At 25.1% G+C, this 20,708-nt stretch overlaps 5 protein-coding genes across 5 annotated transcripts; all 5 read left to right on the top strand.

Annotated features, from left to right (window-relative positions):
• Positions 1–1,463: 1,463 nt before the first annotated feature.
• On the top strand, positions 1,464–2,722 carry LOC122512116. Its single transcript, XM_043627771.1, has 3 exons — positions 1,464–1,882; positions 2,126–2,352; positions 2,469–2,722. Exons 1-3 carry the CDS (start codon positions 1,554–1,556, stop codon positions 2,510–2,512), a joined length of 600 nt encoding a protein of 199 aa, XP_043483706.1. The 5' UTR covers positions 1,464–1,553; the 3' UTR covers positions 2,513–2,722.
• A 3,147-nt stretch (positions 2,723–5,869) lies between these two features.
• On the top strand, positions 5,870–8,185 carry LOC122512109. The gene is made up of 3 exons (XM_043627764.1): positions 5,870–6,030; positions 6,167–7,284; positions 7,983–8,185. Exons 1-3 carry the CDS (start codon positions 5,917–5,919, stop codon positions 8,053–8,055), a joined length of 1,305 nt encoding a protein of 434 aa, XP_043483699.1. The 5' UTR covers positions 5,870–5,916; the 3' UTR covers positions 8,056–8,185.
• A 1,911-nt stretch (positions 8,186–10,096) lies between these two features.
• Positions 10,097–12,522, top strand: LOC122512115. The gene is made up of 7 exons (XM_043627770.1): positions 10,097–10,275; positions 10,838–11,250; positions 11,456–11,530; positions 11,708–11,770; positions 11,897–11,959; positions 12,037–12,099; positions 12,359–12,522. The coding sequence occupies exons 1-7, from the start codon at positions 10,180–10,182 to the stop codon at positions 12,408–12,410; spliced, it is 825 nt and encodes a 274-aa protein (XP_043483705.1). The 5' UTR covers positions 10,097–10,179; the 3' UTR covers positions 12,411–12,522.
• A 2,184-nt stretch (positions 12,523–14,706) lies between these two features.
• On the top strand, positions 14,707–17,673 carry LOC122512114 (gibberellin-regulated protein 14-like). The gene is made up of 3 exons (XM_043627768.1): positions 14,707–14,881; positions 15,793–16,490; positions 17,461–17,673. The coding sequence occupies exons 1-3, from the start codon at positions 14,765–14,767 to the stop codon at positions 17,525–17,527; spliced, it is 882 nt and encodes a 293-aa protein (XP_043483703.1). The 5' UTR covers positions 14,707–14,764; the 3' UTR covers positions 17,528–17,673.
• An 808-nt stretch (positions 17,674–18,481) lies between these two features.
• On the top strand, positions 18,482–20,638 carry LOC122512108 (ABC transporter F family member 4-like). Its single transcript, XM_043627763.1, has 2 exons — positions 18,482–18,749; positions 19,004–20,638. Exons 1-2 carry the CDS (start codon positions 18,516–18,518, stop codon positions 20,222–20,224), a joined length of 1,455 nt encoding a protein of 484 aa, XP_043483698.1. The 5' UTR covers positions 18,482–18,515; the 3' UTR covers positions 20,225–20,638.
• The last annotated feature ends 70 nt before the right edge of the window (positions 20,639–20,708 follow it).

Here is a 20,708-nt window from a genome sequence, read left to right as displayed (position 1 = left end):
TTATCCGAACTTCTATTATCCGAACTTTTTTTTGGCCTCCTGAATCTTTCAAAGGAAAATAACGAAATTTATGCCAGAAAAATCTTTAAAAATTCTAAATTTTATGTTTTATTAATATATTATTATGAATTAATATATATTTAGGTATATATACTTATGTATATTTAAAAAATGGATTAAATGAAATATATATAATTCAACTGTCGATTTTTTTACTTTAATTATATAAAAAAAATTAAAATCTCTATTATCCGAACTTTCGATTATCCGAACCCGGCCTTGCCTAGGTTAGTTCGGATAATCGAGGTTCCACTGTATTTTAAAATATTTTTTTGTAATAATCATTTATCTTGAAACATTTAATGACCATTTGTATATATATGCTGACTATGTAGTTACATTTATTATTGAATTTAAACTTGTCATCATAATTCATAAATCATTTTATCATTGCAAAATAAAAAAAAAATTTCACTGACATCATTCTTGAGAATTGACCTTAATTTTTTTTTTATTTAACATTAAAGGAAACTAAAAATGTGTTTTTATTTCTGTAATTTATTGAATTAAAATGTAGCATTTTTAAGAACTGTCTCTTTTTTATGTAATAAATAATTTCTTGAATGATATTTTAATGCTTCTTATTTCAATCAATCCGACTAAATATTTTTAGATTTATGCATTTTTCATTATTATATTAATTAATATAATTAAAAAACTTAAGGTTTTTGGATAAATCATATTATTCTGGTATAGTATAGGCCAAAATCAAAAAATATTTTTTTTTAATTAAAATAATTAATAATTATAAATAAAATAATTAAATTATTATTTAATAATTTTATGCATTTCTTCAATATACAATTCAGATCATTAAAATTTGGTTAAAAATAATTTATTTAAATATAAATTTAGAGAGAACATTTACAATTGTTTAAAAAGATTTATAAAACTATTAATTAATAAAACTTTCGATGAAAAAAATTGTTTTCTGATTGAATTTTAATACTATAATATTATTATCATTAAATTTTTTAGTTTCGCCTAAAAAACTTTTTAAAATATTAATCGTAAATTACAATTACCATATTTTAATATTGTAATTATTTTTGTTTGTTATAATTAAATTATAATTAGAATATAAATAAGGACTTTTTTGTACGTCCAAACTGAAATAAATAAATAAAAAACTAATTAATATTAAATAATTAATTAAGTCATTACTAATGAATAATTATTCAATTCATAACGAATAAATAATTAACTAATTAATAATGAATAATTAATTAACTTATAAACAAGTAATTAACTAACGATCAAATTATTAATTAACTAAAAAATAATTGAACAACAAACCAATCAATATTGAATAATGTATTAATTTTTTTAAGTTCTTTTGAAATAAAGAATCTTATTTATCGCGTTTTGGAAAAATATTTAAATTTGACGAGTGAATCGATAAATGTATACAAGGAAGTAAATAATTAATTTAGTGCAACTCGTTGAAGAGTTGATATCATCGAAAGAAAAGATTTTATACTGAAACGAATAAAATGGAGTTAAAAAAATTTGTCATTTTTTTACTATTAACATTAACAATAATTTATCACAGTGAAGGTTTATCGGCTGGTTTAAAGACAAATTTCGATATTTGTGGATTTAAATGTGGATTAGGAGTTAATGGCGCAATTCCTAATGCTTGTCAATTTTCAAGACCTCCACCACAGCCCCCACGACCACTACTACGACCACTATCTCCTCCAATGCAATCCAGAAATCTAGGAGGATGTTCACCCTGTTCATCAAAAATGTCACAATTATCTCAGAAATTTAACAATTTCTTAAGAAAAAAGGAAATGTTTCTAAAACAGCTATTCACCAAGTAAGAAAGTCTCTCATATATTTATTTATAATTATTTTTTTATTTGTTTATAATTTAATAAAATTCTCTTTTAATGTTTTCAAAAAAAAATGTAATAACAAAAATATTAAACATTGTAATTAAGTGATAAATAAATAAATTGCAGTTTTTACATAATCCTCATAATCAAAAAATAAATAATTTAACATATTTTTTTTAATAAACTCGTTAATTTATTTATTTATTCTTTCTGTTGCATTTTAGATTTCAACCAAGACCTACATGTCAACCATCGTGTCCTCTATTATCAGTAAACTTAACGCCGACTATTCAAAAAATAAGAACGCCAAGTAAAACAACACAATTATCCTGTAAATGTACATCACAAAAACCTCAAGTTCGAAGTCGACCAAGCCAACCTTCCTGTAATTGTCCACGACAGAACCCTCAAATTCGAATTGCACCTCGTCCAACCTGTGATTATACAGAAGGTTTGTATTCTTTTTTCTATCTAAATTTAAGTATCTTTTTATATTCAATATATTTCTTCTAAAACACTATTCGATTCTAAATTTAAAAAAAAAATAATTTCAATTTTCTGTTACAGAATGCAGTGAAAATTTAGACAATAATTTACGTTCAGTGGATTAATATTGACTTTCAATTACATCACATTTGGTTCAGCAGTATTTAATAAAATAATATTAAAAACTAACAATTGAATTAATTTCTTACAATATTATTCTAAAGAAATCGAAAAAAATGTCAGGGTTCCTACCAAAAATCTATTTCAAAATTTCAGGTTGAAATTTCCTTGAAATTTTGGATATAATTTTTATTTTATTTAAATTAATTTTTAAAAAAATATGAATCTGAATACATATTACATGAATATTATTTTCAAAATTATCAAAAAAAAAAAAAAAAGGAAAAATTAAAAAAAAATTTTAATTACTTAGGCATTTTCCATTTTTAGATTTTTAGAGAACTTTTAAAAATTTCAATGTCTTTTCCATGATTTTTAGATTCTATAGGAACCCTGAGTTTAGAAAATTTCATTAAGACAATGAAAAATCGACGAAAATTCTTGTACAACTCATACAGTATGCAGGGTATTGAAAATTGTAGAAACAATTAAATATAACTATTTTTTTGGATTTTTGGAAAAAACATTTGAAACAAATAGAAAAAAATTACTGTTTCCATTTTTTTAAGCATCACATTCATCGAAATAATATCATTTATATGTACAAAAATTAAATTTACCTCAAATTAATAAAATGAAATTTTATTTAAAAAAATATAAAAATATATGTTTTATCTGTATATCACTTCTTGTAACATTTATTGCTTATAATTATAATCTTTAAAAACCGAAATAAATACGCCTTTCTATTTTTGTTTATACTTTATTATAAATTCCCAAATAGCACGTAATCTTGCAGCAAGCTTTAAGTTTGACTGTAACAAATTTTTAAAAATTGTTGCAAAAAACAGTTGATGAACAATAGTTGCTAAAACTTTTTAAACAATGCTAGCTTAGAAGTAGTAAATAACATTTATTAGGCAACAAACTTTTAAACAATATTTACTAAGCAACTGTTGTTAGGCAAACAATTTTTTACCAACGGTTGCTAAGAAACTGTTACTTGAATTTTCTAAAAATCTGTTGTTGTTATATTAATAACATAATAATGATAAAAGTTAATAAAACCTTTCATTAATTAAAAATATAATTTATTTAATTAATTAATTAATAAAACTTAATAAAAGTGCTAAGAAGAAATTTTGTTAAGCATTTGGTGTCTAGCAATTGTTCATAAGCAACTTTTTCTTAGTAACCAATATTTAATAATCTGTTGCGTAACAATTTTTGGTAAATATTGTTTGTTTAGTGACAGTTGTCAAACAATTGCTTTTCAGTGACTGATAAGAAAAATTTCTTTCGTTCAGCATCAGTTATTAAGCAATAGTTAAAGACAATTTTTTTAAATTTACTACTTAGCAAGTTTTTTATCAAAAATCTTGCAAACGGTTTGTTGAACAACTGCTTCTTAATAATTCACGTTACAAAATTATTTTATCAGCAACAGTTAATTTAATAATTTCTCAACAACTCTAAGCAAAAGATTCATAAAAATTTCGAGAAATGGTTTCTTAACAAATGCAAGTAATAGTTTTATTAAAACTTCAATTAACAGTGTCTTGAAACTTCAATTAACAGTTTCTTAAAAACTTCAAGTAACAGTTTTTTAGCAACCGTTATTAAAAATTTGTAGCCTAGCAACAGTTTCTTAGTAAATATTGATTAATAATTTGTAGTCTATGAAACTTTACAGACAACTGCTTCTAAGAAGGCATATTGTTAAAAAAATTTCTTTAGCAACTGTTGCTCAACAAATTCTTTTTGCAACAACTTTTAAAAATTTGTCATGACCAAAATTAAAAATTAATTGTTACCTAGCAGAAGTAATTATTGTTAAAAAATTTGTAAACTAAGAAACATTGGAAACTGCCTATGAGCATATTAAATTTTTCTTTATCGATTGTTGCTCAACAACTATTTCTTTGTGTTTAGAAATTTGTTATACCAAAGTGGACAATCTATTTTTTTTCTTTTAATAATAAATGTATTTGCGACACTATAGTGTGACAAATTTTTAAATACAAAGAATCAATTTGAACAACTGTTGCTAAAGAAATTTTCAATGGTTGCTTGTAAGCAGATGCCTATTGTTATTTATTTGTTGGTTTACAAATTTTTAAACAACAATTACTAAGAAACTGCTGTTAGACAACAAATTTTTAAAAATTGTGTCAAAAAAACAGTTATTGAGCAACAGATGCTAAAAAAATTCATTGATTGCTTGTAAGCAGTTGTCTGCAAATTTTATTGGTTTAGAAATTTTCGAATAACATTTACAAAAAAACTACTTCTGGTCAACTTTTTAACAACGATTGCTAAGAAATTGTTACTTGAAATTTTTAAAGACAATCTGTCCCAAGTACTATTTTTTAAAATAATTTTTGAAGAAGCCAAAGAAACATTTCTAGTCTATTTATTGTATTAGTAAAAGAACTTTTGAATTTTATCTCAAAAAAAAGGTTAATATTTAATGAAGATATCATTTCATCAGTTTAGAAAGTGATGAAATTTTAATATCTAAAATTATTTCGAAAAAGACAATTTGTGATAACTGTATGACACGTACAAGATTTCAAAGATTTTTATATGTTTTATAATGTAGAATAGTGCGTGCACACTCTCCCATATGTGCTCAACGAGATTTACAATCTACTTTTCACTTCCGACCCTAAAGTACGCTTGTCAACGGATAATAAAGATGTTCGAACGGAAAAAGGGATACTAAGAAGTTTGCCTACCATATGGTGCTTTACACAAATTGCAACAAGAAAAATGTTCTTTTCTTCTATTTTCAACTTCTCACACACACAATAAATGTGTCTAAAAAAAAGAACCGTAAAAATAGAAGTGATTTTTTCAAAAGAAAGCAAAGATAGAGAAAAATTATAGTTCTGATTTCGGTGAGAAATTAATAAGGAAATTACGATATTAAACTTTAAAAATAAACTTTAAAAATATTGATTGAATATACTAAATTTTATAAACAACTCTGAATAATTCAAATATTAAAATTAAATATTTAGAATATTTTTTTTTCGTTCGGGTTCAATGTCTTGTTAGGATAATCATCAAAAACCTGGAAGGAATAAAAATGTTTAATAAATTTTGCAATTATTTTGCATATTGAAAGGAAATGCTTTTTCTTTTAAAATGTTACATTGAAAATATCGATTTAATAAACAAGAATGCATCTTGAAATTTCGAGATAATTATTAAAGTATTATATTTATTGCAACACTGTGCAGTATTCCTTCCGCATTTCTTGTGATCAATGATCTCAAAGTTTTCTTGACGAGATTTATTATTGAAAACAGGAAAAAATAATTTCCTCAAATAACGAGAGTATATTTAACACTCTTCAATCCTCTTGTCAGTTTCATGTCAGAATCTAGTTAATAACTTGATCAACATGAAGGGGTCAATTAAATTACTTTTCATTGTTTATGCATTCGTCGCTGATGCATTTTTATTCGGTGGTTGTAAGTGTGGTTTAGCCTCGGGATTATTCACAGGATGCGCGGATGTAATATTTTAATTATTTACTTCTTCTAATAATATTGTTTTTCTTTTCCTAGAAGTAGTCTCTTTGTTTTTAAATTATCATTTGATTTAGGATAAATTGTGTAAATTTATCTCTTTGGTTTTTTACTTTGTTTCAGGCATATAGTCAACAACAGTATTATTATCCGCATTATCTTAATCCATATTGTCATCAACAATATTATCAACATGCTCCGTATGCAGCTGCTAATCCGCAACAACCTCAGGCTCCAGCAGCAGGAGCTGCTTTGGCAGCACCACAGACACAAGCTGCTAATCCAGCAGGAGTTGCTTTGGCAGCACCACAGACTCAAGCTGCAAATCCTGCAGCAGCACAACCTCCACTATCTCCATTAGCATCAGGTTCTAATGAAACACCAAATCTTCCTGAAGCACCAGCCGAAAATCCACCAGCAACTCCAGCACCAGAAGCCAGAAGTGGTTTTGAATATCCATTTGCTGGAAGGTCCAGTTCATATCTTCCTCGACAAAAACAAAAGTTTCCCGAACGTAATGCTATTTTGTATGGACAAACATCAGCATCAACAGGTTTAGGTTCAGGTTCATCATATCCAAAAACAGACCTCTCTGGCAGATCTGCTTTGCAACAACAACAGTTTTCCGAACGTAATGCTGCTTTGTATCCAACAGGAACAGCAAGAGATCGTTCAGGTTATGATTCATCATATCTAAAAACAGACCTCTCTGGCAGATCTGCTTTGCCTCTACAATCTGTACGTACCAGTTATCAACTCCTAGAACGTCATGCTCCATCATACCTCGAAACTGCCTCCAATGGCAGATCAAATTTACGTACTGTTCTCTTAAATCCCAGAGAACTTCAAGGCAATGCCAGATCTGCCTCTTGGCAACAATTGGCTAATTCTCCAGCCGCTCGAGCTGCATTGATTACAATTTTACAAGAACCAGAAATCGCGGGACAACAACTATCAAGTCAACGTTCATTTAATCCTCAAAATGCAAGATCTCAGATTATTAACCCAACCAGCAGTGGAGTTCGTCTTTTGAGAACTTTATTAACCAATGTACCATTGTCGCCAAATCTCAACTATGACAGTGAAATAAATTCAGGATCACAATATTCGGTCAAGGCTGATACACCATACCCCGAAGAGTACCAATATTACGACAACAGGTTATCGCCAATCAGCTATGACGATTTGCCTGAAAATGAGTTTGCTGAAGCTGATGAATACTATAATCCATCATTGACAAGGTATGTCTAATTATTTGTGGAATTTTTGGAATTTATCGAATCAATAATTATTTCATTTTACTAAAATCACCTATTATTATTAATTATTTTTTCACCTATTACAACATAACACCATATAACCGAACTTGAAGTAGTGCTAACAGATTGTAAGAAACAATGTTGCTGCAATTTTAGGTTCAAAAATATTAAAAATAATTCTCAAAATATCAACTAAATTTGCATTAATGCCACAAATTGTAATACAACAAAAGCAAAATCAATGTTAGAATTACGGTTGCAATTTTAGGTTCAAAAATGCTAAAAGTAATAGTCAACATATCACCTAAAATTGCAGTAACGCTACAAATTGCATTACAGCAGAAGCAGTATCAATGTTAGCATTATTGATGCAACTTTAGGTTCAAAAATATTAAAAATAATTCTCAAAATATCAGCTAAAGTTGCAGTAATATAATGCTGCAAAGGTTCAAAAATGGAAAAAATAATTTTCAAAATATCACCTGAACTTGCAGTAAAGCGTTCTATGTTCTAATGCATGCAGAAACAATGTCAATGTTAAAATTATTGCTTCAGTTTGTCTGTATTTTATTCTTACAGTTAGAATATCTTTATTCTTATAGTTAGAATAGTTAAAATGAGAAACGAATTTTTAAACTATAAATTTTGTTCTTATACATTTTTCAATTGTTTTCTTTCAGTTGGGATGAAAAAGTCGATGGCTCTCCAGTATTTTACCACGATACCGATGAAAACAAATGGTATTACTTATAAATAACTGATTTCTCATAATGTACAAAATGCACGGATTTGACAACATAAAGTATGTTATGATAGACAACATAACTATTATTTTAAACGAATAATTAAATGTGTTTAATGTGAAATAAAATTGAAAAATGAATTGTTTCTTTTTTCTAAGTACCCAAAATAAAAAATAAAAAATGTTAAATACCTAAAAATATTATTCTTAATACCTTTCTATTTTTAAAAAACTGCTTTTGTAATCTATTTGTTGTTCTTTTAACGGTCAATTATTGTCAATAAGTAAATAACTCTGGGTTAGAGTTTTCTTCTTTCAAACATAAAAAATTGTTTTAGAAATTTTGTCTCAAATGAGACTACTTTTAAATTAAATCAAAATTTATTTTTAATAAACATTATCCATGAAATTACTACTTTATTTTACGAATTGCGATGTTAGTAATAAAAAAAAAACTGTCCTGTAAAACATTTTACAATATTTTATTAATTTTTTGCGAAATTATTTATATCAATCATCAATACATTTTGATGATTTAATGAAAAAATAAATAAAACAAATAATAAAATATGTAATTTTCAAATAAATTTATCGAAATTGATTAATTAACAAAAAAAAGAAGAAAAATTATAATGTGAATCAAGGTCGTCATTGGTGTGTCTTCATTTCGAATCAGCAAATTTTGAAACTTTTCTTTAACTAGGTCATAAAATATTCAAGGCTCTTGTTCACTTAATTACGTGACTTTAATGCGAAACAATTTTTTAAAGAAAACAAACAATACCTACAATTATTCTTTTACGAGAATAATTTTTATTGAATTTAATACCAATTGATGACAATTTTCAAAAGAGAAAAATAATTTTTTTAATTTCAGACAAAGTTACAAGTAAACATTTCGAAATAATATTCTTAATTTTTTTTTGTATTTATATCCCTAATTTATGTAATTATTATTTATTTATATAATTTTTTCGAAGAATAATTTGAAGCATCAATTTTTATATTCTCATAAAAAATTAGTAAGTCTTGGATTTGTCAATTTTTTCAAATTAGCTTATAAATATTTTTAACTTTCGGAAAAAATTCTCTAATTTAATTTAAATGTTAAAAATAATGAGCATTTTTTTATATGCAAACAATTATTATTAAAAATAAAAACAAAATTTAAATAGTCTTATAAAAAAATGTTCTTTATTAAAAAACTTTCTAAAATGTAGAATAAGTTTTTAATTATTATTTTAATTATTATTAATGTTAGGTATTATTTTTCTACTTTTATTTTATACTTGCCGTTCGTTAAAAATACAAAAAAATAATTTTAAATTTAGGCCTTTTTTAATTTAAAAAATTACAATTATTTCCAGTACTGTTACTATTATTCTAATTATTCTTATTTTTATTCTTGTTCATATTCTTCATATTTTTTATTATTACTATTTTCACTCAAACAATTTTTAATTTTTAAATATTTTTTTATTTAAAAATACTTTTAATAAATATAATAAAATACGAAGTTGAACTAATTTTTCATTTAACTGTCTTTCCAATTCCTTTTCAGTAGAATAAAATTTTTTTTTAAAAAGCCAAGACCTTTGATTATGAATCCAAACACAAAAGTTCAAAATGGAGGATCAAACATGGCGGTTAATTTTTTAAAAATTAATTAATTTTTATGAAACTTGATTTCTATGGATTCTCCAAATCATTAATTATTAACCATTAGTAAGAATTAAAAAAAACGACGAATGTAAAAATTAGAATTTTAAACTTAGAATTATTTTCATTAGATTTTACACTATATGAAAGACAAGTAAATAAAATTGATTATTGTTTCTTTACACTTTTTCACTTGATGACTTTATTATTCAGTTAATTTTGAAGAGAAGAATTAATAAATAAACACTCTATTGACAAATTTAACAAAAAAAAAAGAAAATTATTAATTTCCGTATCCGGAGGAATTTAAAAATCATTGCATTCGCAATGCTTCCCGGTTATTAATACACTCAAAACATAAAATTATTGATAAATTTAAAACAGGAAGAAAAAATTTTTTTTAACAGAGTTCGGAAGGATGCATTTAAATCTCAACTCATTAGTTAGTTTCACGTCAAAATAAAAAGTTTTACAATATGAAGACGATAATTTTGTTCCTTTTTTTAATTCTCGCTTTGTCATTTGAATTTTCAAATTCTAAATGTATTGAAAAAGTTGAACTTGTTTGTAAGGTAAGGTATTTTATTTGTATTTCAATTAAAATTTCAATTAAATTCATTATCGTTACAGTGAAAAAAAATTTACTTGAATCAAATAATTTTTATTTAAAGTATAAATAATTTGTATTTGAATTTGAACCAATAAATAATTTCAGTGTATTAAGTAAATACTATTTAATTGTCTTAAATAATTTAATTATTAAATAAATAATTAAATAATTTGAAGCAATTACTTTTTAAATTATTTAAATCAAAATTATTTGTTGTAGATAAATATATAATAGACCTTTTTATTTGCTTCAAAGTAAAATTTTATTTGGCACAAATAAATTTTTTGGGGTGAAAATAAAATTTACTTTTAACAAATCAGTTTTTCATTTGGTTGTAGAAAAAAAATATAATTCAATTAATTTTTGAATTAAAAAAAAAAAGAAAAAAATTATTCTTGTAATAAAAAACAACTAATTATTTCAATTATAAATTTTAATTAAATTAAAATTTTTTATTATTCAAATTATTGAAATTAAAAATGAAAATCTCACGATGAATAACTTTTTTGTACGTATTTTTACAGAAATTGCCCGATTGTAATTCTGGTTGTCAGAGAAGAAGAAACGAAGCTCGTTTGCGGCAGAAATCAATCGCTTTAATAGAACAAAAACCAAGTGTATTAATTTTAAATAAATGGCCATCATCTGCTATCAGAAAATCAATAATTATCGGAAAGCCAATTGTAAAATTGACAAGAAGAGTACCAATTAAGCCACTATTAAGAAAATTAATTGCGATTGAAAATGCAAAATATTCACCACGTTATTCATTGAAATTTAGAAATGGTCGCAACGCACAAAAACTTTGTCGTCGTTATGAATGTCGTATTAAAACTTGCAAAAAGAAATGTACGGAAATAAATGCAAGTGGTCCTACTGATTTTAAAATACGAGATTTTGTTAAAATACATGATGAAGACACCAATCTCACGCCAGAGTATGTTTATTTTTTAATCACAACTTAAAAAACGCTTTTCTTTAATTTTTAATTAGAAATTTTAATTTTAATTAGAAATTATTTATTTTATAATAATAATAAAAATATTATTTTGTTTAAATTAATAATTTTTACAAATTGTGCCTCATAGTAAATTTTTTTTTTTCAGAGTAAAAATTAATCGAGTGTTTTATATATTTTTTAGATCTGATGAATTGAACGACTGTTTCTATCAATCACCCCAATGTCATTATGATGAAAGCATTGATTCTGAACCAAGGTACATAAAAAAAATTGCATTCCAAAAATCATTTTAAATAAAAAAATTCAAAAACAAAATTATTTCAAATTTAATATAAAAAAATAATAAAAATGTTTTTAGAAAATATAAATAATTTTGTAACTTTGAATGAAAAGTTAATAGTTGAAAATCTTAATTTTATTATTTCTTTTACAGTTTTGACGAGTTTGATGAATCCCAGCATCATTGTGATGAGATCGATGACGATTCAGTTTCAAGGTTTATTTCATTCTTTTATTTTTCTTTATATTAATTTATTACGTGAAAATATAAATAAATATTCTATCAAAAAATATTTGTAAAACTTAAATTTAAACTAAAATAAAAAAAAAATTTCCTTTTCAGTTTCCACGAATTTGATGAACCCGAACAGCAATGCGATGAGATTGACAACGATTACATTTCAAGGTTCATTAAATTCTATTTCTTCAAAAATTATTTGAAACACATATTGAAAAAACATTATTTAAAATTTTTATTTTCAGTTATAACGAATTTGATGAACCCCAGCAGCATCATTACGATGATATGAACGATTCAATTCAAAGGTTTGATACAAATTTTTCTATTAATTTTATATTTAATCAAAAATTGGTCTTAAATTATTACTTTTTATATATTTATATTTTGTTAATTTGCTGTTTTCAATTTTTAATCTCATCTTTTTATATTTTATGTATATTCTATTTTATTTTTATGTTTTATACATAAATAACAAAGAAAGTTATATTGCTGTAAAATTTTTTCACGAAAACTATTTTGTATAATAAAAAGAGTTAGCATTGAAAACAAATTTTCTTTTTTCAGTTTTGATGAATGTGCTGAAGAGAACTGCATACAGAGACAAAAATTCGAATGACGATTTGGTACCTTAACAGGCATCGCTGACTTAAAACTGTATAAAATATATTTTTTTCTCAAATAATTTTAATAAGAATATGAATTGTGTATATCAATAAAATTTTTATAATAAACAAGAAAAATGAGAATTAATATTTAATAAAACTTTCCTACTTTCCTCCTAATCATAATAAATAAATAAATAAATAAATGAATAAATAAATTAATAAATAAATAATAATAAAAATAAATTAATAGTTTAGTAGTAGAGTATAGTAGTAATAAAATACTAATAAATAATAATAATAATAATAATATTAAATATATATTTTAATATCTGCAATATATTTCAAATTATTATAATTATTTATATTAAAAAAATTTTTTTAAGTAAAATTAATTTTTAAATAGTTTTACCTGAAGTTATTTTATCAAAAAAATAATTATTTTCGAACGAAAAACAATTCCTTTTCAGAAAATTGATTTTTAAGCGTAAAATTACTTCTTTCCAGAATTATTAAATTAATTCGTAATTAACTATTTTCTTAAATTCACGAATTCGAATTTCCGGTTAATCAATTTTTCTTTAAGGGCAAATTTTTATTAGATAAAAATTTCTAAATGTAGAATCAATATTATGCTAACTTCAGGGACATTATAATATTTATTTGACAGAATTTTAAATTTAAAAGAATTTATTTGTAACAATATTTTCAGTATTTTTTAAAAGCTTCAAAGAAAGGTACCTAACAACCAACAAATTTTAGGTTATGTTTGTAATTTTTTCAATGAAAATACACAGAGGGGATCAACTCTCAATATAAATCACTGATACTTAAATCTTCATTGCATCTAAAATAATTAATAAAAACTTATTTCAGTTTTACATTATTAAAAATAAACATTTAAAGAAACATTTAAAAACATTTAAAAACATTTTAGAACATTTAGAAACATTTAAACATTTATTTAAAGCAAAAATAATAAAAACATAACCTTAAAATGATTTTTAGGTTTCTTTCTTCGGACCGTTATTATAAATAATTACTTCTGTTAAACATTTATTTAACAAAAATTAATTCCTTAATTGTATTTTCGATTAAATTTTGTAAATTCAAGTTTCTAATAACCAAAAATTCTATCCACGAAAAGTTATTCATCAAAATTTAATAAATCTTTTTTTTCTTAAAGAAAATTTTTGAATCATCAAATTTTTATTTCATGAAATGAAGATTTTACATAAAATTAAAAAAACTTTGCATCAATTTAAATATTCTACGATTCTACATAAAGAAAATTGTATCAGATTTATTGGTTTCAAATAAATTTTATTTGGTTCGAAAAAAATGTTTATTTAGGAAAACTGCATACGGAAAAAAATTTTTATAATAAAATTATTAAATCTAAAATTTAAAAATTGCATAAATTTTAACTGCAGACGAGAAAACTGCACACGATTAAAGATTACAAATTTTAATAAAAAAATTGAATTTATTTAAAATGCATAAAGTTAAACTACATGCAAATTTACTGAGAAAAACTTTTTTTTATAACAAAATTTTTTGTTATTATTATTATCATTATTATTATGTGTTAAATTAAAATTATTTTTTAATTCAAAAATAATGTTTGGTTGACTGTATAACAAAGATAATTATGTTTGATTTATATTGCTTTCTCAGTGATTCATTAAATTTAATAAAAATAAGGTTTATGCAATTTTTTGTGTACTAATAAAATGACAAAAATCCGATCAAATAAATTTCGAAACACTAAAATTCAGACTCATGAATTTTTTCTAAAGAAAACATTCATTTCGCAGTATTATAATCAAAAATAAAATTTCCAGATAAAAAAATTTTTCCATTCTAATTTAAAAAGTAAATTTTTAAAATTATATTTAATTATTGCGAAACACAAAAAAATCGTAATAATTACACACGCGCAATATTTCTTAAAAACAAATTTATTTTCCATAATTTTGTTTCTTCCTAAAGGAAATAATGTAGAAAGAATGTCAGGTGAGAGTAAAAAAAAAAACAAATATTCAATATTATTTCAATTAACACATGATATCCGGAAATGAGTTGAAGGAAGAACAAACATGGAAAATATTGATAGAAATATCTCATTTATAAGGATGAAAGACTAAATTACGTATCAATAATTATTACAACATGTGTTATTATTTTTTGTCTTTGAATATACAGGAAGTTAATAATTTTTATAAACTTTTTAGGATCATTGACCACAATTATTTGTAATATTTCAAAACGGAAATAAAAATTCTTCGAGACCGAGAATATATTTAAATCTCGACATCTCATCATTTCAGTCCAATGTCAGGGTAGACTTCAAATTAATAATTACAATATGAAGTTGGCATTTGTGTTATTCTTTCTAATTGTCGCTGCGGCGCTACAATCATCAACCGCCAACCACTGTTGCAAGAAGAAGTGTATTCCACTGAAATTATCAGTATCATGTGATGTAATGTATTATTTTCTATTATTCCTTTTCTTTTCTGCTTTATTCTAAACTAATAATTGAATTGAATTTTCATTTTTTTTCTTAATTTTATTTCTTTTTTTTGTGTATTGTATAAATTTCTTTATGTTCTTCAATAATGGATTTTTGAATTTTTAATAAATGAAATTTGTAGCAAAATTGACATTTTATCGAATATTCTTTAATATTCGATACGTTGACTGTTAATTTTTCTGCAAGTTTTGGTACTGTGTTTTTTTTGTCGGTATGATGTAGTTTATTTTAATTCTATTCTATTCTAACATTTACAAATTAAATAAATATGGCAATTTTTGTTTGGGTGTTTTCGAAAACTGTTAACATATCGGAAATATTTTATTGCTTTGATTCAATTCTATTGTAGCATTTAAAAGGTTTTTTGGAATTGTATTGTTTTGAAATGCTTTCGAATTGTTTGGAATTATTTCAAATAGATTAAAACTTGGTATTGCAAAATTGAAGTAAATTGATTTTGACAAATGTGGCAATTTTTGTTTGGATGTTTTTCAAATACTGTATTAACATATCGGAAATATTTTATTACTTTTTTTAATTTGGTTGTAGCATAGCAAGTTCAGAACTTTTTGGAATTCTTTAAATTCTTGGATTTGTTGTTTAATTGTTTAAAATTGGACAGTAGATTAAAATTCGTTATTGCATTTGGATTTATGTCGATGTTATGATAGAATGTGGATTGGAGATAATTTCATGATGTGCTTAACGAATGTGAATTCATGATGTGCTTAATGATGAAGATTTATAATAGATTACAAAATTATTTATAGTTTTATGTTGCAAGCTAAAGAAGTGCTATGTTGAGTGCTAAATAAGTGCTCTGTTATTGAACATTCATTAATTATTTGTCTTATTTGCAGAAATCTAAAACATGCCACGGACACCACAAACATCATCATTGTAAACATCATCATCATCATCATCGTTGTCATCATCGTTGTCATCATCGTGGTCATCATGGATGTATGAAACCTGTCTTCCCGTGGGGTCCTCCATCACCACCACCATTCATCGCACCTCAACATCAGCCTCCACCTATGTGCTTCCAACTTCCAGCACCACAACCAATTATTTTACCTCCACCACCACCTCCTCCACCACCTCCTCCACCACCTCCACCACCACCACCTCCACCACCACCTCCTCCACTACCAGTATATCAACCACCACCACCATTATGCCCATCACCGTCACCAGTATATCAACTACCAATGCCAATGCCACCAATGTCAATGCCAATGCCACCAATATCAATGCCAATGCCACCAATGTCAATGCCAATAATGCCGGCTCCAGGTCCTGAACAAATGGTACCATGCATGGGCTTATCTTATGGATTGATAGGACATGGACATGGACATGGACATCATCATCAAAAATGTTGTTGCAAATCTCACAAGAAACATTGCAAATCGAAGTGCTGTCATAAAAAGAAATGCAACAGTCATGGATGTTCGAATTTGAAAATATGCGTGAAGAAACATAAACGTTCGTCTGATGCCGATTTTTATGAACCTGATATGTACAATCCTTACTCAACGCAAGACAGCGATCCAAGGTATGCTTATTTATAAACTCACATTCGTAAGAAAGCAAAATTAATCCCTGACATTATATTTTAATGCGTCAACAATTTCTTTTACAGTATATTAATGGAAAATCTGTAAAAAAAAATACAGATAAAATTCGATGATCTAAATTTGATACAGATTTCTAATTTTTCCCATAGTTCTGAGCTTTTCAGCATATGGAATCTCACTTCAACTCTTTGTAATTCTTCGAGAAAGAAAAGTTTTTCAATTCTTGAATGCAAATTTTTTTGAACTATACGATACAAAAGAAAGTAACCAAAACTAAAAAATTGTTATCCACAAATAATATCTGAATTTTTAGAATTCTCGAATGGGTTCTAATTTTTTATCAATATCAAAAATATTTTGCACTTCTGAATTAATTAAGGTTCTTGAATAAATTCGAGAATTTAAATACATTTCCAATTTACGAATGGATTAAAATTTTTTGAATTTCGGTAACTGAAATCTTTTCGATTCTGAATTATATCGAATATACTTGAATTCTCCTAAGGATTTAAGTTATTGAATGAGTAAGAGAATTATAACTTTTTGGTTTTCTCGAATGAATTAAAAATTATAGAATAATTTTGAAAATTTAAATCTATTTGGATTTAAATTTAAACTTCTTGGATTAAATTTAAGTTCTTAAATCATTTCCGAAACTGAAATTTCTCTCAATGTCAAATGAATTACACATTTTAATGATTTCTAAAATCTAAAATTTCTCTAATATTTGCATGAAATAAAATTCTTGAATCATTTTGCAAACTTAAATTATTTTTGATGCTTCACTAATTCCGAATACTCAAACACTTTTCAATTCTCGGAAAAATCGAGAAAACGAATATTTAAAAGAAATTTTTTTTGTTACAAAATTATTATTATTTTCCTTTATTCATTATTATTCTCACTATATTTCCTAACTTTGTTAAATTGCAATTTCTTTCTTTACAGTTATGACGAAGAATCAGAAACTTTTGAAATGCCACAATATTTCCAAGACGAAGTTTGCTCATACTGATTTGACAATGCCGAATTATTGACGATATTCTATTGACTTATGAAAATATGTACATATATCCTGACATTTAGTATTATATACACGATATAATACTAATTATGTGTAACATTATAAAAAAGCAACAAATAAAAAATTTATAATTGAAATCAAACAGAAATCTAATTTTATTTATTAATTTAATTTAATTTAATTTAATTTTTATTTATTTATTTATTTTTTTTAATTCACTATATTGAAATTAAGAAGTAAAAAATTAAAAGAAATTTACACAACTTGTGGAAAAAATTTGCAAATATTTTCTACTTTTTTAAAAATATTTGTTTGTGCTAATAGTTTATTAAAAATTTAAGGAAGATAAGTAAAGAATAAATTTTTTTGTATAGTGTAGTAATTGTAATAATAATAGTAGTTTTGAAATTAATATTGAATTAATAACTTATAAATTGATTTTTACAAATTAAAATTTAATCCACAAAAAATGAAGAGTCAACATTATTTTCATTTTATACTTTAATTCGATGTCTTATTTGAAAATTAAGATATACATACAATGATATGTGTTTTAAAATGAAGAACATGTTTAATCACTAAACTAAATGAAACAAATTAAAATTCCTGGATAAGAAAATCACAAGTATATAAATGAAAAGTCACAATTAATGAAAATTAAACAAATGATATATTAATAACAGTATTGAAAGTTAAAAATCTTTTTTTCAATACACAATAAAGAAAAACTTGTCATTGTTGTAAATAATGCGTTATCGCGATTATTCAAATATCATATAAAGAGATTCGCAAATTTTTTTTTCTTAATCATTATTTTATCTTACTACAATTGAAAAAAAAATTGGAATAATCTTTACGGAAGAGTTTAAAGCTCGAAATGTTTCTTTTTGGAAGCACGTTTCTCATGATAATTTGTTCAAAGATTTTGAATAAATAGTCCAGTCAAATCCATCAAGGGACAAGTTACACAGAAGCTACAATGAAGAACTCATTTCTTACATTGAGCTTTGCTATTCTCCTGACAATCTTAATCTACGATTGTCATGGATTGCCCACTTATCATCGTCAAAAACGCGATTCAAATTTATCCACGGAATTGAAAGAATTGCACGAAAAAGTTCAAAGTTTGAATGGCACACAAAATGCAACACTACGAGAGTCTATTTTGGAAAGTTTGAGTTTGATACTAGAAAAGAATCCCGAACTTAACAAGGTGAGTTTATTTTTTAATTAATTTTCTTCTCTTTTTTACAAACTGTATTTTTATTTACTAAATTTTTTACTAAATTGTAAATCATACTTTATTATTTTATGTTTGAGATTTGTTACTAGAGAGTTATTTTTAGAGACATTTGTTTCTACAGACAAACATTATTTTCCGTACTAATATTTTGGTTTCTGAAAAAAAATTAATATTTAATTAATTGAATTAATAAATATATTTAATGCAATTTTTTCCATTTATAGAGATTGGGATATCCTGTTCTGGAGAGAATGCGACGGAAGATTAAAGAAGACTCGTGTTTTTGCCTTGAGCAACCCCTGACACCAGAACAACGAAAAGATCTTCAAAAAATAATAGAAGGAATTGATCAATATAGCAAAAAATATGCTCCTAAAACTGAAGAACCAGATACGGATGAAGATGATGATGATGACGTTCCATCAAAACGGAAAGGAAATAAGGGTAAAAAGGGAAAACGTCCACTTCAGGACAATCAACATCGTAAACCTAAACCTGGAGATGATGACGATGATGATGAAGATGATGATTACATTTCACCAACGAAAGGAAATAAGAGTAAAAAGGGAAAACATCCACTTCAGAGTGATAAACAAGATATACCTAAAGCTGAAGATGATGATGATGATGATGATGATTATGATGAACCTAATAAGCCAGACAAGAAGAAACCTTCAGGTAATGCTCCTGAGGATGAAGATGATGAAGATGCTGAGATACCTGATAAGCATAAACCAGGCAAGAAGAAACCTTCAGGAAATGCTCCTAATGACGAAGATGATGACGATGGTCAACTAGGAAAACCAGGCAGGAGAAAACCTTCAGGTAATACTCCTGATGATGACGATGGTCAACTAGGAAAACCAGGCAGGAGGAAACCTTCAGGTAATACTCCTGATGATGAAGATGGTCAACTAGGAAAGCCAGGCAGAAAGAAACCTAAAACTGGTACTCCTGATGAAGATTGTACATGGTTAGAAAATCTCGAAGAATTCATCACCGACATTATAGAAGATCCATCAAAATTGAAATCAGGCATTTGCAAATATTTCTGTAGCGAAAAACCAAGAGGTAAAAATAAACGTGAATACAATGCTACAGAAATCGCAACTGACGAAGAAATGGAAAAATCACCTGAATTCGACACAGAATCACCTCCACCAGCACTAGTGAAAATTGACGATAATTCGAAAATTAAACGTGAACACAAACATCACGAATTAGATGATATAAATTCAGAAATAACCACAATTTCATCATCAATTTCCCAAGACGAGACTGTTACTAAAAATTTGCCAATTTTTCCAATTATCGAAGGTATCGAAGGTACAACAAATATTGCCACTCAACAGAATGACGAACAAACCAAAGAAAATGACAAAAGTGAAAATAAAAATAGAGAACAAACAACAAACAATGATGAATTTCGACCATATAAAATTTGAAAATTATACGAATGAATTCAATTCAATTCGTACGTCTAATATTTTAGGTTCTATTTGTAGAATTTTTATTATTAGTACTACTATCATTATTATGACTATTTTGCTACTACCCATTGTTGTATTGTTACTAACATTTCGAGTACGTCAAAGATTTAATTATTTTGTTAGATTACTTTCTTTTTAAATAATCCACCAAATGTTTACTAACTGTTGTGTGTACAAATATTAAATAAAAATTGTAAATTATCACAATTCTAACAAAATCATTGTAATTAATTATATTATTTCCTTTATTGAATGTTTTAATAAAGAAATTATTATTATTATAAAATTATTCCAACTTCAACGAAATCTTTGTACTTCATTGTATTATTTCCTACTTGAAATATTTTAATAAATAAATTATTATTAAAATTTATTATTATTATAAAGAAATTACTATTATACCTAAAAGAATTATTCCAAATCTAGAAAATAATTCTAC

Source organism: Leptopilina heterotoma, unplaced genomic scaffold, assembly GCF_015476425.1.
Source record: "Leptopilina heterotoma isolate Lh14 unplaced genomic scaffold, ASM1547642v1 Lhet_95, whole genome shotgun sequence".
Taxonomy (NCBI): Eukaryota; Metazoa; Arthropoda; class Insecta; order Hymenoptera; family Figitidae; genus Leptopilina; species Leptopilina heterotoma.
This window is presented reverse-complemented; position numbering and strand designations above follow the sequence as displayed.